This window comes from Charadrius vociferus, unplaced genomic scaffold, assembly GCF_000708025.1.
Source record: "Charadrius vociferus isolate BGI_N301 unplaced genomic scaffold, ASM70802v2 scaffold444, whole genome shotgun sequence".
Lineage (NCBI taxonomy): Eukaryota > Metazoa > Chordata > Aves > Charadriiformes > Charadriidae > Charadrius > Charadrius vociferus.
Window position 1 is genome coordinate 1,225,838 of NW_009648242.1, and position 26,943 is coordinate 1,252,780.

The window sequence follows — 26,943 nt, forward strand, 5'->3', positions numbered from 1 at the left end:
TTGAACCCCCGACTCCTCCTGTCGTGTGTCCCTCTGCAGAGCGGGTGGCAGTCACAGCCGTTCTTGCCGCGGGGTGCACGTCAGCTCTTACGCAATCACAAGACTTGGGCATAAAAACAACCTAGAAGCTGAGCGAATGCCATGCAGTGACCACAAAGAGATGGGTTTTGCTTGCTTGTCCTCAACATTCTTGTCGCTTACTGCTGATGGGTTCACAACTGGGTTTAGAAAAATTATACTTGAAAGAGATGAAAAATAAACAGTTGCTAGAACTCAACCAGCCTTCAGTAAGGAGTCCTGTTCTTTACAGGCAATGCCTTTTTCTGCCTGGGAGCTGAACAGTGCCTATCGACTGGCCATAAACTTCTCCAGGGAAAGAAATGCCCTTCTAGTCAGATGATATTCACAGATGGGGTAGCCTGTAGATGAGCTTTGATCCTTCACTGTCCTCATAAGGTGCTTGCAGCCTGAAAGGAGTGTTTGGTATAAGTGCTTTAGTGCCATAGGTGCCGGTCTTTTGGAGCCCTCACCCAGGCCAGTGATTCCCTGAACACCATCTCAGGGCTCTCTAGAGTCGATGACAGAGGCTTGTCAGGATGAGGGGTGCCTGAAGACAAAATGGATGCACCACCAGCTGGGCTTGAACATGTATGGCAAACCCACATGCCAGGGAAGTCTTATACATAGATGCCAAGTCTTGACATGATTCCCACCAGGGGTATTTTCTGTTATTGAAGCTTGAACCAGCAGGTCTGATGATGCTGCAGAACCCATCACATGTAAATACAATTTTCCTTTTTTTATATTTATTTTTCTACTCTTTTTTTTTTTTTTTTTTAAAAAGGCAGTTCAGAAGATTTACATTGTACGTAACAGGGAAGTGAATAATACCAGCACTTATGGTTCCTTTTAGTTATGTTTTGAAGACGGCATAGTAGTCAGGTAGAATTGAACTGCTACGGTCTATGAAACCTAAAACCCAAGGGAGGAGAAAAAAAAAAAAAAAGAGAAATAGTAAGATAATAGCCTCACATGCATAGTGTACATAAAAAAAAAATTTGGAGAATGCAGTGACACAATTAGGCAGCTTGATTCCTGCAGCACTGACATCAGCCATGCTGGCACTGTGGACCCAGAACAGACACTCCCACTTCCTTGGTCCTCACCAGAATCACAGTTCGCAGGCGTAAGCTGTTTGCACCAAAATCTACCGAAGACACCGGTGCACTTTGGGTCCATCCTATCAGATCCCTGAGCAAGTTATTTCAGATCAGCTACGCCTCTTTCAGACCACACCATGCCTGATTCCACAAAAATTGTCTGATTTATAGAAACCTTATGCTCTTCAGCCAGAAAGATTTACATATAGTTCAAGTATGATTGTTCCTTAATGTCTGAGGCTAAAGAGACAAGTAGAGCTAACACGGTCACCTTTCCTGCAAGTACACCCTGTGTCAGGAGGCCCGGGTTTGTCAGCTCTGCAAAGGTGTTTTTTTTTTTTTTTAAGCTGTGATTTTTCACTCTATCATGAATTAATTAATGTGTCCCACTAGTAAAGCAACATTCACATTCTTTGCTCAGCTCATGCCCCTGCTTAATGACATGAATAGCTCATTACCTTGCTAATGATTTTATAATGGTGATTTATCTAAGTTTGTATAAGGGAATTACTCTATTTTGCTTAAGCATGCTTCCTTCAAGTACGTATTTCCTGAGGCCACTTGTCTAACCAGTAAGTCCTGCTGAATTTCAGACAAACCCTTACCCCAATTTCTATTCCATTAGCTGTATCTCTGAGTTTGCCTGGCTCAGATGCAGTGAGTCAAAGCCACTCGGTGGCTTTCAGATATCATCTGAGTCACCTCAGAGGGTCACTTGAGCAGTGACCCCAACACTGGAAGAGAAGCAAAATACTTTCCAGGAACCTGGGAAAGCCAAGCGGCTGGAGAGACTCCTGGAAAACAAAACCAGCCTCTACGTTTGTGGGATGCTAAAGGCCTCATGGAAATCTATGGAGCTCTCAATGGAGCCCAACTCCTTGTAGCAACACCCCCTTTAAAACAGCCTCATCCTTCCTAAATTTGTCACCGCTCTCCTGGAGGAGCGAGCCAAATGTCCCTCAAAGGCTCAGTCACCGGGGTCAACAGATCTAGGCCAACTGCACACCCTAAAGCTTCTTCCAGACTTCGTGGCTCAGAGGCAGCTGGCTGGTCTCTAGCAGCACTCTGTTGTTACAAACCCCAGTGCAACCACCCCATCACACACTAGGAAGTAGAAAGGAGATCAGTTCTGCAAGGGAATATATGCATAAGACATGTGGTGAAATTTAACATAATTATTAATTTATACACATAAAAATCCCCTAATACAAAATTAATTTTGCCTTAAGCTTTTCTGTATTTTTCTTAAGAGTATTAACTGCATTTTTTATGAGCACCTAGCTGATGAACGTATTAAACAAGGGCAGCTCCAGTTTTGCACCAGATCTCACTCTCGCTTGTCTTCAATACTCAACACTTTTTAACGTCTAACAATGAGTGTGGGTTAATGTTGATTTGCAAAGGCCTGACTTCAGCTGAAATGCCGGGAGTTCAGCTCATCTCGGCATCAAAGCCAGGGCAGACTCAGCACAGACTGTGTGAAGGGAACGTGCCCTGACCTCCCAGTGTGCCTCGGCCGTAGCCTGTCAGAGAAAAGGGCTGCTAGTTTGGGGTCATGAATAATTCGTTCAGTCTCTACCTTTTTAACCAAAAAAAGCGCCTAAAAGTGTAAAAAATAGTGCCTCGCTTGTAAAGCCAATCTTGCTAGTTCCCCACTGCATCATCACCTACAGCAGGACATGAAGGACAGGACTGAGAGGTCGGTGCATGGTGTGTGCGTAGCGTGGAACACCCGTACACTCAGCGGGATGTGATTTGCGCTTGCTCAGTCATACCTTGCTACGTACCGGCTCTACAAGAGCTCCCTGTCCCCCTTCAGACACCAACGCTATTTGCCTTTGGTATCAGAAGAACAGACATGCAGCTAGAGCATGATGATTTAAGAAATAAAATAAAAGGAGGTTACACTTTATTAAACAGACGGCATGTGCCTGCATATCGCCATGTAATGAGGCAGTATGAGTTCATCTGTGCGAGTTTCTTTTACAGCCTGTAATTCTAAATGTTGTTTAGACCTCATGGCGTGTTCAGTGGGTGCTGGAGAAACAGCTGCTGGGTTGTTTTTTTTTTTTGAAAACAACAGTATTCATTGATACTCTTAAAAAATTAATCTCAGCTTACCTTGTTAGATGCCTACTTAATTCATGAACTTCCATTTCAGTGCTTTTAAATTCATTAAGCTCTTTTCGAATGGCTGCCTGCAAAGGACAAATAAACTCATAAATGTATAAATGAGAGAGATCAACGTAAGTTCACTTTGTTCTCAAAAGAGTATATTAAAAGTGAAGCAGATAGATAGCATTATCAGAGAGAAAAAGAGAAACATACAAAAGACTTTAAAATGTGAAAAGGAACAGAGATAAACATGTTCTAAATCACATAAAGGAAAGAGATAAATGCTTTGGTGGAATGGCTCAATTTGAAAACATATCATAGACAACACAGAGAACCCAATTCTGCTTATTATGTAAACACTTTCATGTACAAAATCCAACTTAGCATAAGCATGAGAAAAAAAACATGCACCAAAGTTGCTCAAACACTGCGATCTGTTTCAGAGCTGGACTGTGAGTAAACTCGTATTTGGGACATTTCCCGCCTTTATGTCGTCCTGAATTTCCTCAGGTGAAGTCACCTAAAGTGGCTGAGCTTACCCCATAGAATCACAGAATAGTTTGGGTTGGAAGGGACCTTTAAAGGTCATCTTGTCCAACCTCCCCTGCAATGAGCAGGAACATCTCCAACTCGATCAGGTTGCTCAGAGCCCCGTCCAACCTGACCTTGACTGTACTTGGGAGGGAAACAGGGGTGCCTGGCTCCCTGCCCTCCTCTCTGCCTCGGGCTGTGTCCCTCTGCCCTTCTGACGCAGCTCTGCCATTTACTGAACCGATTCAACGCACCAATCCAGCACAAAACTAGCCACAGGCAGTCGTATTCAGCTTCTGTGGGAGACCCAGTTACCTACAGCCTCCGCGGTCTGTCCATGAGGGAAAAGAAAACCAGGGGTGACTGGCAGGAAAAGAAATTTTGAAGAATAAAAAAAATAAGAAGGGGTGACTTGGAGGGACTCAGCTTTGTGGTGGAGAGGGAGCTCAGCAGAACTGGCACAAGTCCCACGTGCCAAAGTCATGACTTCTGACAGCCCTGTGATGTTTGTGGCTCACAAATGGGTTTCGTTGTGAGCACACAGAGAGGATGTGTGGCTGCTGCAACCAAATGCTCCCATGGGTCCAAGGTGTGTGCCACGGCCTTCCCCTGTGATGCTGAAATCAGCATCGGCAGCTGCAAGTGGCTGCTCCAGTCGGTGGTGCTCGTGTCTGTCAGGAATTTTTTGCGATGAAGGAAAGCCAAACGAGTATGAACAGCACGAGTCTGAAACAGCGCTTTTGCAACAGCCACTGATCCAGTCACCAACTACCTACCTTTGCCTCGAGAAGCCCTAAGCAGTAGATTTTGCGAGTCTGATCTGCAGAAAAGGACCCCTGTGCTCTTTCTGCACAGGTTTGTTTTTTTATTTACCTTGGAAAGGTCTGTCAGGCTCTGACTCCATCTGTCAGGACAGAGCGATGGCTATGCAGCAGCTCAAGGGCCTACCTTCCGCAGACCACTTTGCTGCTTAAGGGGCTGTGAAGGAGGCCACGCGGCTACCGACTCCCACAGGGCCTGAAATCTATTTCCCCCTGCATCCCTCATCTGTTGGAGAGATTTCCAAGTGCCCTTTTTATTCCTCTGACAGTCAGACCTGGTAGAGCTGAAGTCAGACTGAAGGCAGGTCCCTACATCCAGCACGCAGAGCCAGATTTACTGACACCAGAAAAGTCCATTACTAAAATCTAATTTTTGCAGTAAATCTAGCCTGTGCTGACTAATGAAGATGGTTATTGAATGAAAGCTCTGGAAGAAAAGAATCTTTTATGGGATGTTGCAGCTTTGTCAGATATTTCAGAGTTGCTTCCAGTTTGCCTGGCTATTTTTTTCCAACAGTGGACACAGTGGTGGGGAAAAGCAGGTCATTTGAATGGCAGAAATCAGAACACCGCCCATGTAACCCAAACCCCCAAATAATATATCTGCTTCCTTATGCCATAAAGGGCATTAATATTAGAATGACAAACATTTCTTCTTCTCCTGCTTTGCTTAGAAAAGGTTCACTTGGAGAACATAAGCCCTTTGCTCCATGTATGGACTTCGACATGCATTACAAAAAAGAAAAAGTGACCTCAAAGTACTTTCTTTAATACTGAATTCTCTACCAGGCCACATTTAATAGTGGTATCTAATACTTGTTCTTTTCACAGACACAGGATGAGGAAGGACCTGTCTGGATACCAAATCTTCTCCTTCCCCAGCTGGAGTCTCTCCATTCCTTTCACCCCAGACAGGGATCTCTCAAAGACTGCAGAACCAGTTGCAGATTTATTCCCTGCCTCATCTACCAATTGGGAGAATATAACTAAGTCAGTCTTGTCCAACGTGGGCAAAGTAAAACGGGAAAAGCTAATTTAACCCAGTATATTATGGTCTGTGGAGAGCCCAGAGGAAGTATTTTTTTTTTCAAATCAGTTTATGCTACATTAACTTACCCAAAGCTAAACTGAAAAAGCCCTCTGTCAAGGAGAAAACCAGTGGTCACAAACCTATATAAATCCTTTGGTTATATTATAGAAGTAGAACGGGCTGCCCTTTCCTCTGTGAATAAAACCAAGAGCACCATAAATAAGTGGCACGGCCAGGAATCCTGCTCTTGTCCCTAAACATTGGACATCAAAGTCTCCATCACTGCTTGAGTCCCACAGCAAAGAAATAGTTGGGTACCTGAAAGCCTTTAAAATTACATGGGCATCATAGAGTGACTAAAGCATGGGAGTCTCTGATCAGCCTCACAGTCCTCTTTTCTTACAGTGGCCATAAAAATGTTGAAGTCTTCTTCCTGAGGCACGATTAAGACCCTCAGGATATGATTGTTATAATTTGCCAGCAATTTAACTCCTCTGCCACCAATGCTGCTACCAGAGACCACTTAGTGAAGGTCCCACTGGCGCCCAGAGGACAGCGCACTCGATGCCAAACATGCAGCTTTTCTTCATCTGCAGGGCTTGTGCGATTTCAGTTTGATGATTAAAATACTCTGTGGAATGGGGCAGAAGTCCTGAGTAAACACCCCTATCGTAACAGAGTAGAGAGAAGTTACCTGGCTTCGGTGGGAGGTGCTTTAGCCAATTATTTGACCCGCTGTCATTTTTACACCCAGGCCTGCTCTGTCCTGGCACAGCAATTCTGGCAAGTGCTGCTGTCACGCTGCTCTGCTAGGTCTTGCAGGGGCTCTCAGCTGGCAGCATTATGTGGCAAGACCAAAACCAACAAACAAATAATGGGGCTGCCATTGAGACCTTTCGTTGAAGGGCTTGATATTCGCTCCTCTCTGTTTGTGGTATAACGCTGCTGGGCTTGCTCCTGGTTTCCATGCATACAGGAGCCTTCTTGCCAAAGATTTACGACTCAAACAACAAACTTTGTGAATGGCAAGAAACCACAGGCGTGCTGGGAAGGGACGTCAGGCAGAGGCTTATTCCTTGAAGGCTGTGGGACCTGTGGGACCCGAGGGATAGCATTTGCTGTGACATGCTCTAGCTATTCAGATCACGGGTGTCCCAGAGTTACACTTACTTTGTCGGCGGCTGTGAGTCGTGTCCAGGGTTTGTCCGCCCTCCTGTCGTAGTCCTGCGCATCTGCCACTTCTACATAGTCACTGAAGCGGATGAGGATCTTCCTCTCGCGTAGCTCTTCTACCGTGGGCCTTTGACTCAGCTGCAGGTTTGAGGAAGGAGCAGAAAAAGACATCAGGACTTCAGCTTTTCCCTGCAGAGTGCTTCTTGGGGATTTATTTTATTGTTATGATAATAAGAGGGTTCAGACATTCCCAGTACCATTGTTTTTATCAACCTTTCACAGAATTGCTACTTGGGAGATAACCTCTTGTTACAGCACCTTGAATATCATCCCACCTTGCTGCCAGAGCAGCCCACTGCTGTTTGGGAAGCAGCTGTGGCTGCAGACCTCAATCCCTGGTTGAGGTCGAGCACCCCTGGCAGAAATGAGATGTAATGCCAGTAAGTCTCCTCGTGCACTGAGGTCTCGGGACGAGATGAAGACGACAACACAACTTTAAAACTACCTGCACAGGCTGTACGCTCCCCAGCCCTGAGCTGCTGCGTGTGCTTCTGGGCTGCCTGGGAAGAGTCAGGTAAAGGCACCGAGCGGCTCCTGCCCTGAATTATGTGCAAAAGGTGACAAATAACTTTCCTTACCACTCTGATATTCTGAAGACTTGTCCTTACCTCCAGAAAAGGCAGGTAGGATGATGACTATTGCACACTGAACTTTTCACTGTATGCTGCAGCTCAATTTTGTGTCACAGCATATTTGACTATTAACAGTTTACATTGCATACTACAAGCCCAGAAAAAAAATTGCAAGGGTGGATTGTATCGCATCAAGAAAACATCTTCATTGTTCCAAAGCATTTCTTTCAAATTCCACAGCAGAATAGGCAGCCACAGTCAAAACTCTCCTCTCAAATTAGAAACAGTAATGTGCTGGTAGTCCACGTATCACAAAGCCAGTTACATGGCTAGGGACCGGAATTGGCTCTCAGTGATCCAGTTCTCCTTGGATGGACAGCGCGCTGGTTACTGGCAAAAGCAATTACATGAGTGCTTCTGAAGAAGGTGCTACATATGTGTGTGCATGTGGCTGTACATCAGCTGCAAAAGTTTCACCTTTAGAGTGAAACATTTGTCATTGTGATATATCAGGAAAAATAATATCCTGCTATTAGCTAGACAGTGCATCATGCTATTCTCACTCATTAGAAATAGGTGTGTTTTGCAATACTTCACACTTGTGAATAGCGAAACTTCGAAATATTTCATAAAATGCTTGAGACTCTATTCTGCAAAGGTATTTAGGCTTCTGGATCCAGACATGCAATTCCACCTTCCTCCCAAAATAAGTATCTCGGCTCCCTGCATTTCATTTTCCAGGGAGAATTAAGATTCAAACCAGCCATGATGCTAAATGGAGGGTGGAGGGTGAAAAATTTGTGCGATCACAAGAAAGAGAAGCACATGCTTGAAATCCCACCTTCCCCCAGTATTTGGGTGCTGATGCAAGACAGCTCCACTGCCCCATCCTGCCTCTGGATTTAAATCCCTGTGTGCTTGTTCTTGGCATGGATGGTTGCCTCTCTCTTCTCTTTTTAGAAAAGATGGCTGTGACGGGAGGCGGCAGTGGGGCTGCTCTCTTTACATGGACAGCCCTGAGCACGCACGCCTGAACTGGGTTCAAACACCTCATGTAGAGAGTCTGCAGAGGTGCACTAATGCTCCGCCTGTGAGATGCTCAGGGACAGGAATCAGGTTCTACCCCTCCTGGCTGCAGCACCACTATTTTGCACACACTGAAGGGAGAGAAATCTCAGGAAGAAAGTGTAACCAGGAGCACAGCTCTACACTGCCACGTAATGCCCTTGCCTCGGACAGCCAGCATCAGTCAAGTTGCAGTTCATGTGTTGTCCCCATAGCCGTTTTAGGGTAACCTACAACATTTAGTAGGGGAAAAACTCCTTGCTGATTTCAAAAAGAACAACTTTGAAACTTCTGAATACTGCAAAGATCTTAAAACCAGACAGTTTTCTCAAACTCACCTTCTTCTATGGGAAACTATGAAGTTTCCCGTGGCGAGCTGCTCTGCGTGTTTGTCACGCAACATTCCTCCTGTTTCTTCCCAAGAGAAGCCCTATACCCACATTCAGGTCAGCCAAAGAGCACGTACGCAGTGAGGCTGGCAAGAAGCATGCCTTTCTGAACTCAGACTACAGGTTTTGGGGACCTTTTTTCAAAAATCAAAATGCATACACAGTAGGCGTAACCTTTTTTTTTCTTTAGACAACAGGCCAGACCTATCTGTGACCTAGAGTACCATGTCAGAAAAGCCAGAGGGCACAATAAAGTAGATTGAAACACATATAGATTTAAAAATGTTATTTTTCACTCTAGCAGAACAGAATTGCCTCTTCAGCCTGCAGCCCCGATACCTACACCTGTCACCTGCAAGCCAAAGACACATTGCAATTAATAGACTTTTAACAATTAATTAAATTCACATTGCAATTACTAGGCTTTTAACAAATGCAAGAAAACCATGATTGGAGTATAATCACAGTTATCCTGTGAGTGAGGCTTCTCTCTGTCTTACAACTCATCTTGCATGTGATTTCCAATCACTAGGTTCTTCTAGCAGCCCTAGTGCTAGGAGCTGCAGGTTTGTCAGCACTAATGCATTATTACTCAGATAGCACAGCAGAATTTTGCTTCTGATTACTTAAAATCTAAGCCCTGACTATAGGAATAGAGAATTTTTATGCTGAAATAATATTATAACTACACCCCAAAATTTCAAAGATAAGGGGTGAGACCCCATCTCTACTTGCATCAACTGCTTCTTTTCTCACAACAGCACAAATTAAGGATGAATCACTAATATTATCTGTACATTTCTCAGCTTTTATCATTTTAGGACGTAGCCTAGATGTTGTTTCAAATTAGGATGGAGTTTTTTAAAAAATAAAATGTCTTATTACATGGAGTATGTCAACACCAACAAAATATAAAATCCTGTGAATTAAACTCTGTGTTTCTAAATGGCTACAAGGGAAGCAGGAGCCCCTATACGCTTTCCAAGCTGGAAGAGGACTTTCACAAAATGACCGGCTCTATTTCACAGCTTTGGTCAGATCTTGACATTAGCTGGCTTTCACATTTGTGCTAATCTAAGTGATTAGCAAGTTTGTACGAAGGAGAAAGCAGGTGGCTGTTGACGTAGTGAAGGATGCTGTGCCAGGCTGATGTCTAGGTGGTGTCAAGAGCACGAGAGCACCAGGAGCCACAGAGGCAGCGGTACTTTTGCCAGCAATGGGAATTCACTGCTGGTATTTACCTCAATGCGGCACTGGGTCTCAAGCAGCTCATGTGGCTTCTTTGGTGTGCTGTGTGTTGGTTGAAAGCAAAGAAATGACAGTAAATGTTAAGGGCCACATGAAGAAATGAGACAAATCTGAGCTAAGTTCTCACGTTTGCAAATGCACAAGACGCCAAATTAGATAAATCACCCCCACATTTTACAGCACTGAAACACACTGTAACCCTTCAGTGGGTGTGAAGAACAGTGCACTGAGTTATATGGGAACAAACGTCAAGGGCATAAGCACATTATGACACTTCGGTGTTAACGTGCATTTTTCATTCTTAGGTGACACTTGAACGTAAGACAGACTAAACACTTCTTCTTCTCTTCCTCTGAAGTCATACAACTATTACTGTGTATTATTTTTAGATGCCCTACCTTTGCTTCACAAACCTACAACCAGTGCAATTTAAGGTATTTATGCACCCCATCAGAGTGGCGGGCAGCGTCTCCATCCCCACAGAGCAGCTGGAGCAAGCGAAGCAGAGAGACCGAGCAACCGGCTCAAGGTGACCCAGGAGGCCCAGGGCAGAGCTACGACCAGAAGATGGATGCACGGAATCTCATGCCAGTGTTCTGACTGGGAAAGAGAGTCCTGAAATCCACAGCTTATACCACATTGTTCATGTATAGGCATAAATCTGCATATATTTACATGTATAAATACGCACACACACACACAAAATATTCAGTACGTTAAACCAAAGCGCCGATCTGATCGTACTGAACGAAAAGAGAGGGAAAACCATACTGAGTGGTTTTCTAAAGCAATTAATTAAAGCTACATTACTTCAACGTTTCACAAACTGCCCTGCCCCTTTCTCACACCATTGCCAAGATTTCGTGTGAGCTGCTAAGCATGAGGGTCTCTCAGCATGTCTGGGCTACCCAGAGCACCCTTAACTCTTAAATAGCTGGGAAAACAGCTTTGCTAACAGACTCTTAAGTGGCTCCGCTGTAGGCGTCAGTGCAATGTCTGTTCATGATAAGGGACAGCTCACCTGGGATCTCACCTTGGAGTTTAATTTTATGACCTGTGACCTGCGGTCTCTTGGGTAAAAATTGCTTAATGCCACATAGTCCTTCTTGCAGCACCTAAGAATGAGCTCTGCTTCTTCTAACAGGCAGAAAGACTAGGGTATGTTCAAATCTCACAGTAAAAGGACATGGTCAAGGACACGATGCACAAGGTGGTGGTGCTTCATGCGGGAAGAAAGGCATCTTACTCACTGAGCTGTACCCTTTTTTTAGTTACTTCTGTTAATGTTAGATGGATGTGCGTGTGTGTGTGTCTGGACTTTTTCTGGGTGTACCTCCTGGGCATATACATTTCTATTTACCTATTTGTGAAGATCTGTGAGCCGAGCGAGCAGGACAACTTTACGGTGAGTGACCTCGTTATTTGACTGTGAACCGGGGCAAAAATCCCTTCAGAAGTAAATGGATTTGTATTAACGCGAGAGCAGTGTAAATGAGGACAGACCTCCCAAGTCTTGTCATGGGAGGTCAAGTTTTCCTCTATATATTCCGTATCACCGGAGATAAAAATGGGCATGTTTCAAGCTTTGAGACTAAGCCAAATTGCAAGGGAGGGTTTAACACAACCCCCTTTGTTCTCAGCATGGGAAATGGAGCAAGTCCAAGCACCACCACCAGGTAAAGTGAAGGGGGATGTACTCTGGCCAGTCTGGTCTTGGGATTTAGTCAAATGTGAAGTGCTGAGTTTGCTCCACTGGAGTCACAATGAAGCTTGTCTTGTCGCTTCATCGTTGCCTGCTTTGCTATCTTGTTAAAATGTTATGGTTGTTATTTAGCGAAGAAACCGAGGTGAAAAATTACAGATCCTAACTAGCAGTGCACACAATCCCCTCTCTCCTTTGCTCCCCACATTTTGTGGTAAGACATAGGAGCCGGATGTGATGAAAATGCCCCGAAGACCTTTCCCTCTGACTATAAATGCAGTTTATCCAAATTAGCCGCTAACCTTTTTTCTTCTCTGACCTTTTATCCCTCCCCTGCCTCCCTCTCACCTCCCTTTGACAAGTCCCACCTCTCTCAAGAATTCATTATTTTGCACAGCCTGTGCTGATGCAAGCTGGTGGAGGTCAATTAAAGAAAAGATTGAACAGTAAGACCTTTCCCAGTGAGGCACCAGCTTGCTCTCCAACAAACAGAGAGTTTAAGTTGTACCAGGACAGGAATTTAATGGGAGCAAAGATTTCAGAATATTGCACAGATTTTAAGAAATAACCATAGCTCATCACTTTTGTCGTTGTTACTACTGCTACATGATTTTTTAGGTTTGGAGCTAGACCTCTGGGAAATGTTGACAGCGGGGCACAGGAAGCAGTAAACAGCTCTGGAGAATGGGGAGCATGATGCTATTTGAGACCAGAGAAGGCAGGAAAAGAAGAGTTTTATTCCTCTTTACAAGTGATTTGTAACGTGTTCTGTTAATCCAGGCTATGACTCTCTCTCTCTGTAATGGAAGTCCTCAGGGGAAGTTCAGGCTTGTGTTAATTGCCTTGGTGCTTGGCCAAATTCACCACGATTTAGAGAGGATAAATTCTTAGCAGCAATTCCTGGGGGCCCAGATCTCCCTGTGGAGGGGACCTGCCTGCTACACTTCTCCCAGAGGGCCTCTGCACGTTAATATTCCCAGAATGGGCTTGTGGGCCAAGATCAGTGCCCAGAGAAATTCTCTCCTAATCCTGCATGTCCCTCCACTCAAAGCTGCTCGGTGGGCCCTGAGGGGCAGGGAGAGGGAGTTTGGGGTGGCTGGATGGGCAGAACCCATCCGTGGGCATCTCGGGAGACAGGCAAATACGCTTCACCCCTCCTTCCTCGGGCAGGAGGGACACGGGCTACAGAGAAACTGTACCAAGCAGCATTTGCCTCCTTTTTATTCTTTCAATGGCACCTATTCCCTATCCCCAGTTAATTTGGAGTTAGATGAGTCTGAGAGGATGAAAAGTGCTTAAAGGGATAGCTCGCTATAGGTCACCTGATTATTTTAAACTTTTTTTTTAGAAATTGCCTGTCCAGATGATGAATTCAACTGGATATTTATTGCCGACTTTAATAAGGCATCTAGACCTAGCGAGGTAATCTTAGTTATCACAGCACGTCATGTTACAACTTATCATCATAATACTGTAACAAAATGTCAGTGCTGAAGGAATTTAAGAAGAGCTTTTTAATGGATGAAGTGGGTTGTTCCCTTGGAGTTGGAATAACGCCACCGAAATAATCGGGGTCAGTAGCAATTTCTAGAGTGCAAGGTCAAAAGCCTTTTCAGCAGCTTCTGCAGAACCCCCTTCCCTTCTCATTACCAACTACCCGTGGCTACAAGGAGGCAATATGTGGCATACTGTCCTTATGTTGAATTTACCCTGTAGGCATGTTGTGTGCATTAAACCTCAGTGCAAACAGAAAGGTCTGCTGGGCAAAACACTTGCCGTGCGCAATTAAACTTCTGCTTGATCCGAGGTTTAAAATCCTTTGGTAATAAGACTTCAGTACAAATCGACAGACGGAGGCTGCCGCTCTGCTGTAGACACGACGACACATCTGGGACATGCTCATGAAAGGCAGGGCTGGGGAATAACAACAATTTTTGCAGGATTCACTAGGTAGTTGGCATTTCTAGTTGTTATCTACCCACTTGCACACTTTATTCACTTCTTTCCTCTAGTGATTTCTGAGCTTTTATAATGGCATGTTTGGTAGGTGAGAACAAAATTTGCTGTTAGACCGGGCCTGCGGTTCTTCCACTAAAATTACAGTGTGTCACTAGAACAATTTACAAGAGTTTAAAAAGATGATCAAAATCAAACAATGCTAAGGCATGTTGCTACCAACCTCACAAACGTGGGGGAGAAAAAACTTTACGAGGGAAGAAGGCAAAAACGGCTAAAAGGAATGTCACCGGGAACAGGGGTATGAAATTAAAGAGTGGACTGCCCGGGGCTCAGCCTGACGCTGCTCTCACTGCTGTTTCTACTTAAAAGTGCAACGAAGACAAAGAAAGAAATCTCATAGAAGACTGCTGAGGTTTGAGGGAGCAGACACTGCTCCCATGCTATAGCAGCATGGGCGTTTTAGTTTAGCGAGTAGCTGTGGCCTCTGCCTGCAACAGACAATTCATGTGCTTTGTAGCTCTCCTACGAAATAGCGGAGGATAGGAACCGTATGGCGATACTGCAGGCTGAGTTAGCAAGCCTCCATTTCTTAGGCAGCACATTGGGCATGGGTAGCTTTGCTTTTTATCTATTACAGCTGTTCATCAAATGGCATGAAGCTTTGGATTGGATTCCTGTATGTGTTTACCTTTCAATGTACCAGGAAATCGAAAGCCTGGTAAAATGGTATTTCTAGCCTTTGTGCAGAACTTAAGAAGTCCCATGAAACATCTGCAATGCAGTTAGGATCTTTTCTTTCAGGCAGCGCTACAAGAGGATGTAAGAACATCCCTGCCATTGTTGTCAGGAATTTAAGTGTTTTAAAAATAATATTACGGCTCTCTGGGCTGTGTTCTTAGCTCCTGCAGATACCAGCAGTATCATCCTGTTGGTGATGGAGAACTCTGCTCATTTACATGAGCTGAGAACAAGCTGTGAGATTTTTAACAATGAAAGAAAACAATCCAGCTCTCTGAATGTAACCTTTGCATGTATATTTACAGCCCTTTCCTTGTCATTATTTATACTATGAAAGCTTGTGATCACACAGTTCAAAAAGACAAAGCCACCTAAAAACATACAGGAAGGGGCTAGTGCTGCCTCACGCACACATGAGTTTTTCGGGGTCCTTCTCCATCTCTGGAGATAGGAAATACATCAGTGGTGAAATAAAGTTTATCTGCAGTAACAGGATGGATTGTTGGCTATGTATATTGGGGCATCTGTAGACATTTACACCAGCTGCGAAACTGAACGTGTGTTATCTGAAATGACTGTTCTTCAGTTTTAAGAGTAAATGACTTTCAAATGGGAGAAAAACTAAACCCAAACTACGCTGTTTCATTCATCCTTCCCTGCCAACACAAGACTGTTTTCTGCGCCACACACCATTTTGCGAGTGCTTGTTTCTATTTAGTTTAAATGCCTCAAGTGACAATCTCCCTTTCCAGAAAAAAGTTTATTTCTCAGTTTTATGCTTTTTTTGAGGTGGAATTTTCAAATGCAATCAGCATTGTTTTAACTTTGCTCACTTTGTAATGGCTGCTGAAGCCATTACATTTACAGGGAGCACGGTTAGACCAACGCTAGGCTCTGTATCCTTCACTGTTCAAAGCTCCTTCGGTTATAAAGACTAGATTGTCTTTTGTCCATTTTCAAAACGTTACCAGCAGTAGCCCACAAAGCAGTTCCCTTCACTTGTCTGTGGACTTACACCCTATAAATTGGTCATTTCTTTTAAAGATTTCTTTTAAGACTTGTTTCACACTCTCCTGTTGAAAACGGTGCTGAGGAAAAGGAGAAAGGCAAACAACTGTGCAGTAGGCAGAAAATTACAGTATTGTCATAATAGGATCAAAGTTGCTTCTCACCTTACGTGTTAATCTTCTCTTTATCTCTCGTTTTTCCTCCTGCTCCTCTTGCTCATTCCGGGCTGTAAAAGATTTACAAGGATCTCAGGCTGTGGACTCATCAGGCATGCACAGTATGCAACAAAATAAGCCTCTCCATCAGTATATTAATGTTTCAGGACCTCTCTGATGCACAGCGTGTCCCTCTGGGGCTGGTGAACTTCCTCGATCCGTAGCTACTGCACTTCTTCACACACTTCATAAAACATCTACAGCCTTCTTCCTTTCCCTGTGTTGGCATCTCTTCATGTGTGACACTTTCTAGAAGGGCCAGGCAGCGAGCCAGCTCTTCAGAAACCCTTATCTCCCTGCCCACAGGCCTGGTGGCCTCAGGGGGTTCAGCTACGATACGGTTGGATTCTGCAAGGCTGCAAGGTCAATGGTTGGAAAAGACACACACGCATTTTTTTCTTCCATCTACAGAATAATTTCTCTGCAGCTACTCTTTGGAAAGAAGGGAAAAAACAATCAGAATAGGGGTGCCAGGCAAAACCTGCAACTTCCCATGACCTGAGCAGAGTAAGGAGAGAGTGTCCTTCTATCATGAGCCTTCACAGCATCACACTGGAGCGTAAAAGCACGTCTTATGGCAATCCACTTTCAACATTAAGCCAAAAGATTACATTACCAGTACTTACCAGGGAAAGCCTCAACCGCCTCAACCCTTATCCCTCAAGAGGACAATAACATTTGAGTACACTAACTCTTCTTCAACTTAGGAGCAGGCTGTCATGCATGTCTTTCCACTGAACTTTACCAAAAGCCACTAAAAGCCCAGGTTTCTAGGTACTCAGCTCCTCAATCAGTCACTATCCTTTTCCACTGCTTCGTTGTTGGCTAAATTGCTTCTTACTCCAGTCATGCCCGTGTATAACAGAGGAGAGCAAACACAGCTCATTGGCTTTTCCAACAAGTACCCTGTGCCCTCGGTATGATCTGTTTTCACTCAGATAGGACTAGCTCAGGCAGGAGTAACTCTCTGCAGGGGAGATTATGGACCTCAAAAGCCAGTTTGGGATAGGTGGCTTGATTTAAATTGTCCAACTTTGGACTGAATTAAACCCAAGGGGGAAATCCCACTTTCCTCTCTGCTGATTCTGTGGGAGAAGCAGGCACCCCTGGCAGAGTGGCAGTAAACCAGCTGTAACTTCTTTGGTCAAGAGACATCAGGTCAGCACTCCCACTAACGAACTGGGACAAGCCAAAATAATATAAGGAGGTCCTATCCCAAAGGAAGTCTACCCACAGCGGAGGAGATGCAACTTTTCAAACCAATGCATTCAAAACTGGGGCTTTCCCCGCACAGAAATAAGACCAAAGGTTCAGCTGTGAGGAGGTGAGGAGGGCTCGGCTGGAAGCCAGGTTTCTTGCTGCTCAGGAGAGTAGAGCTGACAGGTCTATCACAACTGCTCACTGACTTCAGCAGTACCAGGAAATCTCCGCCAAAGTGGACAAAGAGCCAGTCAATGGTGTGATGTTTTACAATACACTTCTGATCTTTAAATGCCATTTTACCAAAAATACTGCTTACGTTTTCAGGAGGAAGGAAACTGATACTAGAGTAAGAAGATCAGAAGACAGCAGGGAGTCACAAATGACTTTTAAAATGATAATTGGAATAACTACACTGATAAATACATTTTTCCTCTTTCAATGGTTACTGTTCCTACTGAGCTGGATTCTCCTGTAGCAATTGCTCCTCTAGCACTTTCATTCTTCCCTTTGTGTCTCAAATTTGGAGGAGGTGGTACTGCAAACACCTACTCTCATAAACAGAGCCATTAATAAATCCTTGTAAGATTAAGCCAGAGAGACACGGTGCTAAACAGAGCCCACACAGAGTCAGGGTAGAACTGCAAACAGCTGAGGATTTATGTATAAAACTTAGTTAAGGCTATTCATATTGTACTTAGCATATGATGTCTTTCTTTTCTCCTCACTTCTTAGCCCAGCCACCCACCTTCAGAGACAGCCAGGTAGGCTGAAGACCTCAGTCAGGTAAAAACTGGGAATTAGGAATACATTCTCCTCCAAAACCAGAAAGTGACTTTGTTCTAGCTATTTCTTTAAAGTTAATTAAGTCCTCCCAACCATGTGAAGCTACAAAACCGTTGCTTTATTTTATCTTAGGTGTTCAGGAGATGCTCTGTTTCTCGAGACCTGTGTGGGTGACGGTGGGTGTGGGTGCAATTCTCAGCCCTGATTTCTGTGCCAGTGTGAAACGTCCTCCAATACAGTCTGAGACCCTCGGAACCTACCTAACCATCATTTTTGTAAGGAATTTACGCAACTGTGAATGTGCCAGGCTGACAACTGAAGTAGTTGTATCCATCGGAGAAGTGGCATGGGAGTGGTGCACGAGGGGGACTGAGGCATCCTTCCTCACAAACTTGGCCAGCAAGTATTAACTGCAAAAAGCGTTCTTTAGTCTTCACACTAACCTTGCACCTCTCTCTACATGCCATTGACTTAAGTAAGAGTCAGGGAATTGGGTATACTTCAGTGAAGGACCCTTCAAGCATCAGTGTCCCTGTTCTTGGTTTCTTTGCTGTGGCTGCTGTAATCTTACTGGTGCTACCAGCAAGTAGTGGAACTTGCGCAATGGGGGCTTTGCCCTTGCAATTCAATAAAGCTGAACATCTCATAATTATTGCAGTAGCATGGAGCTAGGAAGTGATCGCTTCACATATAAAGGCTGGATGTCCAGCTGCATTTTGCCTCATTTCTTCCCATCAGAATAGGCAATAATGTGGTTACACATGTAACAGGAACATCACAGTACCAGATTCACAGTACCAGATACATTTGCATCAAGGAGATTTCAGCTTTAACTAAAGAGGAAATCCTATTTACTCTACTCGGGAGCTTGTTGGGTTTTCTTTTTTTTTTTTTGTATGTGTGTGCACTATGAGCTGAACTTTTGCAAACAGCTTGACCTGCTTATGCAAAGAAACTTCACTCTTCATTATTTCTTCCTGTATCTCTTTTTCTCTAGGCTCCATTGTATTTGTTATAATTCTTTTTCTCAGAAGTCTAGGGAAAGGACACAGAGTGATGCTGTACAAACCAGACACTATATTTACTTGCTTAGGAGTAGAGATTTCTGTGCTTTCTTTTTTTTAATTATGTAACTGTTTTAATTGTTTGTTCCTTTCCTGCTGTGCTTCACCAAAAGTTGAGATGTCTTGGAAACACCACATTACTTTTTCCTCTAATTATGAAGCTGTTTGCCTACCAAGACACGCATGTTATGGGGCAGATCTGTGCTTAGGAACCAAGCTACAAAAATTCCATTTATGAAATACAATACAGTTCTGGGTTCAGGGTAATATTTTCAAATACACCCACGTCACTTAAGAGCCTTTATTAAATTCAAAAAGAAACCAACGTGACTCAGGGGATAATTCTTCTGAAATGTGAGACATCTTCAGGCTGCTACGTGACTGTTGCACTTGGCAAAGTGACCTTCAGGAATCTCTGCAAGGCACCCAGCGTTGGAGATGCAGCCTCTCCGCTGATCCTGGTTCAAACACTGCTGCCAAAGCAGCTGCCTGAGACCCCCACCTCCCCCCAGCCACCCTTACCAGTGCCAGGGTGGTGTTTACTGGTCACGCACCAGTGCCAGGTGGTGCATGACACATGTTGGGTCATGCTGGTGGCAAGTCCCGGGATGACAGCATAAGCTGCCCAGAGAATTGGCCTCTGTCCCTCCTCGCCCGAGCCTGGCATCAGTCACGTTGCAGGTTCCCCTTCCTCCAGCTGTGCTGCTACTCCCCCGTGAGACAGTCACATCTGGTTGCGCCACCTATTGCCCCATTTTCTGCCCCTGACTTTCTCCAGCTGCCAGGTATGGGAGTTAGGAGTAGACAGTAGGAGCACAGCTATCAAAAGATAGGGCTGACCCTAAACAAATGGCTTTCCTGGCAGCCTTGGGCTCACCCACGCCGCTCAGCTGTCCAGTCTTTTCTCCTCTTTGCATTGACAGTGGTGTCCCTCTCCTTTTCTTTGTCTGCCACACGTAATAACATGAATAGATGAAAAAGCCCTGCTGAGTGTTAACACTATCATTAACTTGCTAGGAATTTGATTTTGAAGTATTTAATCAATCAATTCTGCTAATATTCAGAGAACTAATCTTCTGCTACTACACTTTTACAGTTCTGGATAATACAGTTATTTGAACAAGAAGAAAGAGTAAATTATGGACCTACCTAAGGAGACACTATGGTATTTTAAGGTACCATTTAGGAATACTTTTTTCTGTAGTAATTTTTTTTAAAAATTCCCTGGAATGATGGATTTACTAACTTATTTCTTTTGTTTTCTGTTTCCAAAGTAACAACAATTAGATAAACAGCTTTGCTTTTTTTTTTTTTTTAATATTCAAACCAGTGCAATGTGAGTAAAGAAACTATTTTTTTTCCTGTTCATTCCTGAGATTATGAGATTTGTGCTAGACTCATTACTGCTTCCCTTGAAGCTGGTGGCAATGTATCTACCAACTCAACTCAGATCAGGGTCTCGAAATGGTATTTTGTCCCTTTAAAATATCATTTCACATTTTGAGGATCTACCAGAAAGTTTTTGGCTGATTTAAAGGAAGAGTTTCAGGGGAACATTTCAGGGAAATAGTCCTGACTCACATCGGTTTCTTTTTTAATTGAATAAAGGCTCCACCTAGTCTAGCTTGCTGTGAAGATTTTTAGGAAAACTAATCAAGCCATACCTTAATGTCTTTACTGACTAATAATGGGATACTCATCCTGTGTAAGAGCTGCATGAAGGCTTTTCAAAATGATGGACCCTCTGTTTGGAACAAGACTTGCAAAAGACACTCAACATCTGGGTTTTTTTCCCCATAGACTTCATTCTTGTGAATTTCCTGACGCTGATTTTAAAGAATTGTTTCTGCAGCTCTAGATGTTGCTACGGACTTGCACGCTTATTTGCATTTATGATGCACTCCATTATTACTAAAGATGCAAGTACGGAACAGTTTATGTTTTATAAAATACCCACCCAATATATATCTAAACTCTCCCAAACTAGCTGGCTTCAGGTTAAATGTCAGCAGTATCAGGACTTACGTTTCAGAATGTTCCTCTGCTCCAATTCTTCAGCAGTCGGCCTCTGGCTCAGTCGTCTGCGAAAAAAGTCCAAGATCAGTTTTTGGACCATATCACATTCTCCTCAGTTCTCTGTCTTGAAGAGTTATTTGGGGGTGTGGAAGGCAGAGCAGAACGCACTGACACTGCTCCATTATGTACTTGGTACACCCGGACCATGCGTGACACAGACCATGCTTCGCTTTTGCAGTTTCCTCTGTTTTCAACTCACGAAAGACAAAATACGTTATGTCATCTTAGGCATGACTCTCCCACCCCTACCCCAGGCAGAGCTGTTGAAAGCTAAGCTACACAGATGTCTCCACTTAATTTCCTTCCTCCCATGCCTGCTTCCTGACTCGTGCAAGTATTTCTAGCTAAGACCCAGCTAACCCTCTCGCTGCCCTCTCGCCAGCCTCCTGACTGTGCCCCGTTTGTTCAAACAGCGTTTGAGCACACAGACAGTCCACAGCAAAAACAAGGGATGGTTTGGCAGCGCTGAGGGCAGAACAATAGCAGCCCTCCTCCTCCGCACCCTCGCTTCCCTCCTCCTCTTGTGGCTTTTATTAAATCTTACACTGAAGGATCGTGTGACTTGCTAGTCAACCTGTACGTAATAGGGTCACAACAAAATGCAATCTAATTAAAAATGGGGACCCTGAGTGTGGAATTGGTCTGACTATTCAGAATACAAAGCAAGGGAGAGAAGCACAAAGGGGTCTTTGGAAAACAAAGTAAACCAGGGAGATGACATCAGAAGTCAACACTGCTGGGCCTCCTTATACGCTCCTCTGAGTCAATGGCAGTTTTGTCAACGATGCCAGCGACAGGACAGAGAGTCTTCCTTCAGACGTGGTCATTCAGAGATGTTCCCAACGTGGGGGCCCCAGTCTCTGCCAGTTGTCTCATTAGTTCCCATGCGAGGTACTGCGTACTGATAAAAAACATGATACGAACGCTGGCTACATGGCTTCTTCTGCGATGAATGCTTCCCCTGAACCAGCGCACAGAAGCTCGCTGAAACAGGGCTGTCCCTGCACGGCTGATCGACTGAGGGATATCTGACAATGGCTGCTGACAACACAGGGGCTGAGCCACTGCTCAGAGATGCACACACATCCCCAGTCTTCTCCAGAGCCAGGAGCTCACCCATGTGCCAGTTCAATACCCCTGCCCCTCGCATCGTGCGTGGTGCACAGAGCTGAAGTGCACAGGGTAGGTAGGAGCCCATCCCCTATGCTAGCTGGAAGAAGGCAGAAGCACTACGGGCATCTGACTTCATATAGCCTGAAGATTTCCACCAGCAGAGGTGATACCAGCCGTACATCCTTTGGGGCCACTTTACACCACAAAAACAAACCAGCAGAACATGGCCCTATTCTAGTGGAGAATTGGGAATCATTAGCTTTGTCTCTTTCCAGCAGATTGAATATTTACCTCACTGGAAAAAGTGCTGAAAGGGACAGAAACTCATCCTTAATTCAGAAGTAAAGAATGTCTGCAAAGTACTTGGAAAACAGAAGGTGCTATTCAAGCGCTTGCTCTTCCCATCTTTAAGATACAGTAGCTGTTGCTAATGGGAAACTTCACCTTAGAACTATGAAGCAATTAAAGTTACTTTATTTCTAGCAGTGGATGAGAATCACAGAGAAAAAGTTGCCGCTTTTAGCCCCACCATGTATGTCTCCAGAAATTGAGTTATACAATGTTTTTAATCCACTGCACCGTGATGCTTTTCAAGAGGATGCATCAGAGGGATGTTAAGGACGGACTCCAGCCATCCAGTGCGCGGCTGCTTCTACAGAAACAAACATCACAAAACAAGGAGAAATTAGCCTGAAGAGAATGCTCCTGAAAAGGTCCTCCCCTTTCCAAGAAAACAGGCACTGAAGGACTCGGCTAACAGTTCTGTCAAGAATAGTTCACACTGCACTGTTTCTAACAAAAGGCAGAAGTTCTATCTATCTACATAGGTGATTTACAAAAAGGACCAAACCTTCCATGTGTTTACTGGGGTACCTGCCATGAAGTAGATGCATTTAAACAAAGCTTCCACTTCACTGTGTCATTGCTTCCACACAGGAGGACAGAGATTTCCTCCAAGTATGCCCTTGGTATTATACACACCCTCTACTCCTGTGCTGTTCAGAGACCTACAGACTGTGGGATTCTTCCCATGCTGCCTGGTAGGGTCCCTAGAGAAAGCCAGACCCGAGTACCTGTGTTCCCCATCGAGAGTCAAATTATTTTATGGATCCCATTATCCACGCTTTTCAGGCTGCAGAGTGCTCCTGTCTAAATGATGACCGCCATTTTCAAGCGATGCACTTATATGGCAGAAAAAGCCATGACATTTTTGATAGATTCAGTCTGAAGATCTAAAGCTATCTGCATTCATGGGTTGTTGATCGCTTCTGGACTCTTACAAACCCAAGGATTTTTAATAGCAAGACACAAGCAGTAGGAAAACATAAGGTACCTTGGTAGCAGAACAAAATCATGACTAGTCCTTACAGTGCAAACAGTGAAGCACAGCTGGAGGAGGAAGAAGGTAACGAATAGAAGCTCTGGAGGTTCCTGGCCTCCAGTACCGGTGTCAGCTTTTACCTCCATGAACTGCTGTTACATCCCCATTTCCATCATCCTTTTGGACTGACTGAACCTCTTCCTGCTCCCTCGTTTTGTGTCCCTCCTTGACGAGCTCCTCAAACAAACCCAGCTCCTTCCCCAGCCCTTCCCTTTCGAACTCTCATAATTATCTCTTTTCTTGGTCTCTTGCTCTTTTAATTTAATTTAATTTCATTTCATTTCATTTCTTCTCTTGCTGTTACAGTGATTTCTGCCCCCAAACTATCTTTGGGCTTTACAAACAACTCCACCAGCTCTTCAGAACAGCATCAATTTCAATTTAGTTATTTTTTCTTGCCTCTTAACTTCTAGGTTTGCCAGATGTTGAACAGCTGTTAATGTTACCATCTTTAAAAATCCTGATGCTAGTTACAGATACTGTAAATCAAGAAACGTAAGCAGCTATTGCTTTTTTACCATGGCTGCAAAGATACAGTTGGGTTTTTTTCACACCAAATTTCAGTATACTATCTCCAGTGTGCCACTCTGGTCTTGGCAAAACACCAGGTGTGACACCTCCCCTCTTCTACCTTCCCTCCTGTGCTGCCCAGAATAAAACCTAGCTTGCAGAGGTTGATTTCAGTGGTTTGATTCCTGGATTACTGCTGTGCCCTATTTCATTTAACATCACAGGGGCTGCATGAAGCTGTCAAGAGGCCAGAGGCCAGGAAACAAATGTATCATTAACAGCACAGTCAGAATAAACAGGAGAAAATGGAGGTGAGGAAGGAGTCTGGTGCACAGCAAAGAACAAATCTGCTTGTGAAAACTGTAAGAACCAAGTGGGACATGCGATGCTGCTATTGATCAGAAAGGTAACTCTGGCTGTTTCACGGAGGTGTATGGACATAGGTGTCTAACCCTGGAAAAGGTAAGACAGGCCTTAAAAATTAATGACCTTTAACAGTACTTTTTGTATCTACAATCTCCTGTGTGAACATGCTTCACGTTCACCGTGCCATTCATGCAGTTTTGCAATACACTTCAGGCATGCAAGGGGATAGGAAAGCTTGGTTTTTGTAATTTGTGCTTTGCAATGTATTGCCTGGTTTGTATTTCATATGGTTTTATTGTTAATAGCTATTTTGCAAATACACTGACAAAGGTTTTACTACAAAGAAAACGTTCCTAAGATTTATGGTGAACCAATTTTCTGAATTAATTCCTTGTATGATCAAAATGCACCACATTCCTTGTGCTAGATCTATACAAAGAGCTGCTCTGCACTTGTAAGGGCATCGTGTAGTGGTTTTTTTTGTTTTGTTTGGGTGTTGGGTTTTTTTTTTGTTATTGTTGTTTTGTTGAATTTACTCTGGGCTGGGGTTGGCATGTCATGGTGGATGAGGAGTTTGGGAGCAGGAGGGACAACCATGAAAAACCAATTGCTGTAGACCTAAAATATTGGCTGGTGGGGGTGGGTGTAATCTCTTCAGGGAACCAGAGGAAAGGGAGGCAGCATTTTCACTGTTTAGAGCCTGCCCAGCAAACTGAAAACTCAGAATGGGAAGTTTCTGCTCCATGAGGCAGTGTCCTGCAGGAGCAATAAAAGGAAAACATGGCTGTACATCTCCCTAGGCAATACAAAACACTTAAATGAAGAGCCCACACAGTGATGCTTGCCCTGCTCCGCAGTGTGGCCATACCCAGAGGGCTCTCAGGACAGTGGCCAACTAGTTTTGGGGCTGAGGGTCAGATTCTTGCAGCCCTTTTGTCTGGTAGCACCTTTGAAGCACAGCGCTCTTGGCTGCCTTGGCTGTCCCCTACTATAAGTCACAGGTGTTCTCTCCTTAGTCTCTTGTTTTGTTGTGGATGAGCACTGAGAAAGAGCTGGTTAATGCTATCCATCTCGTCAGTGTGTGAACAGGATGCTGGATGTGTTTTCTGGGTATCAGCAATTCATCTTTGCCTCTGCCTAGAGAGCAAGAAAACCTGAGAGCTTAGTATGGGGTTATCTGTAAGTATAATGGCTGGATACAGTACAGGGCTTGCTGGAAAAAGACGCCCCACATACTTGCCAGCCTTGTTAAGTCTGAGTGTTTGCAGATATGAGAGGCAGAACCCAGCAGCTCACTAGTGCTTGAATGGTGACATCTGGTGTGCGTGACCCAAGAGCAGGACTGATGGGCAAATAAGTCACAGGTGGTCACAACAGGGCACACAGCAGTATGGTGAAGTGTGCAGAACATCACCAAATGGAGCCCAGCAATGCTCACGCAGCTCTTCGTGATGACACAGGTCACCCTGACATAAAATAACTTCTGAGCACAGTGGGGCATAACCTCTGGAGCAACTCCTGAATTTATTCTGTAGATGCAAATCTTTTTACTCACCTGCAATTGGGTTCATACCACCCTAAAGACTGCTCTAAGAGAGGAGTAAATCTGAGCTGCGCACACGAGAAGCCAGCTGCTACAAAGCACTACTTGTCACACTGCTCTTTAGTTGGCATAAATGAGGACGACCGAAGCCAGTAGAACCGCGCTGATTTACATCAGCTATATAATTCAACATGAGGAAAATTCAATGGGAGTAAAGAGTCTTACTGTTGCTTAATTTAGCTTGCTTTTCCCAATAATTATGCTGATAGTAAAGCAATATTGATGAAGTATAGGCTACCAGGGACTCTTCGCACTCCCATGCCCAGCACAGAAAATTGGAAGAGAAAAACAGAGAAGAAAATCTTGTGTTTGCTTCTGCCAGTTAACTGTTAGCAGAGGGCAGGAATGAACTACCTCTTTGCCTTATGTCACTGCACAATGAGCAAAAAATAATTGTAAGCCTGGAGGTTCACTTTCTCTGAAGTATCAGCCTAGATATTGCCAGCCAGACTTTAGAGTCTACAGAGGACTATCTTTCTCCTAACAGGATTTATAAAATGGGATTAAATACAGTTTTATCAACGAGTGAATAAACTGAAGGCATATTAAATATAAAATCCCTACCCAAAGAAGTAAATGCAAGGGTTTTACACCATTAAAATTCCTGTACTAGACTCCATTAAGATGTTGGCTAATTTGTAGGATACATTATCTCTTCCTTTAAGCTCTCCTTCCTGCATGACAAGTCTCCTGGTATCAGTCATGATAATACGCCTTATAACTCCTTTTCCTGAGAAATTAAGGCAATAAAACCATAAGGAGTGCTTGCCACGATTCAGTTACCATGTAATGACTGCTCTCCACTTCCCTGTTGATTTTAAACATTCAGCCCTTGGGAGATGGTGGTGCTTCTGCAGCTATAAAGAAGCCTGTGGCAATGACTAGAGCAGACCAAAGCAAGCAGAGACCCCTGTTCATCCCTGGTAAAACGGGTGAAGCACCACTGAGACAGAGTTTAGATGAGAACTAGTTAGACAACTTTGGTAGGAAGTGCTTGCTTTTGCTGAAAAATTAAAAACTGGTTAAGTATCAGTTGAAGATCTAAGTACTGCTGCCAC

At 44.2% G+C, this 26,943-nt stretch overlaps 1 protein-coding gene across 2 annotated transcripts in view; it reads right to left on the bottom strand.

Moving 5' to 3' along the window:
• Positions 1–820: 820 nt before the first annotated feature.
• PHACTR1 (phosphatase and actin regulator 1) overlaps positions 821–26,943 on the bottom strand; it is a 310,226-nt gene continuing 284,103 nt past the window's right edge. The window contains exons 10-14 of one of the 2 annotated variants that reach the window (XM_009884181.1): positions 20,862–20,917; positions 15,736–15,797; positions 6,828–6,968; positions 3,282–3,358; positions 821–972 (exon numbers count right to left, since the gene is read on the bottom strand). In XM_009884181.1, the coding sequence (XP_009882483.1) occupies positions 957–972; positions 3,282–3,358; positions 6,828–6,968; positions 15,736–15,797; positions 20,862–20,917 (352 nt within the window). In that variant the 3' untranslated portion in view covers positions 821–956. The remainder of the gene's footprint in view (positions 973–3,281; positions 3,359–6,827; positions 6,969–15,735; positions 15,798–20,861; positions 20,918–26,943) is intronic. The other variant, XM_009884182.1, reaches the window with a different exon arrangement.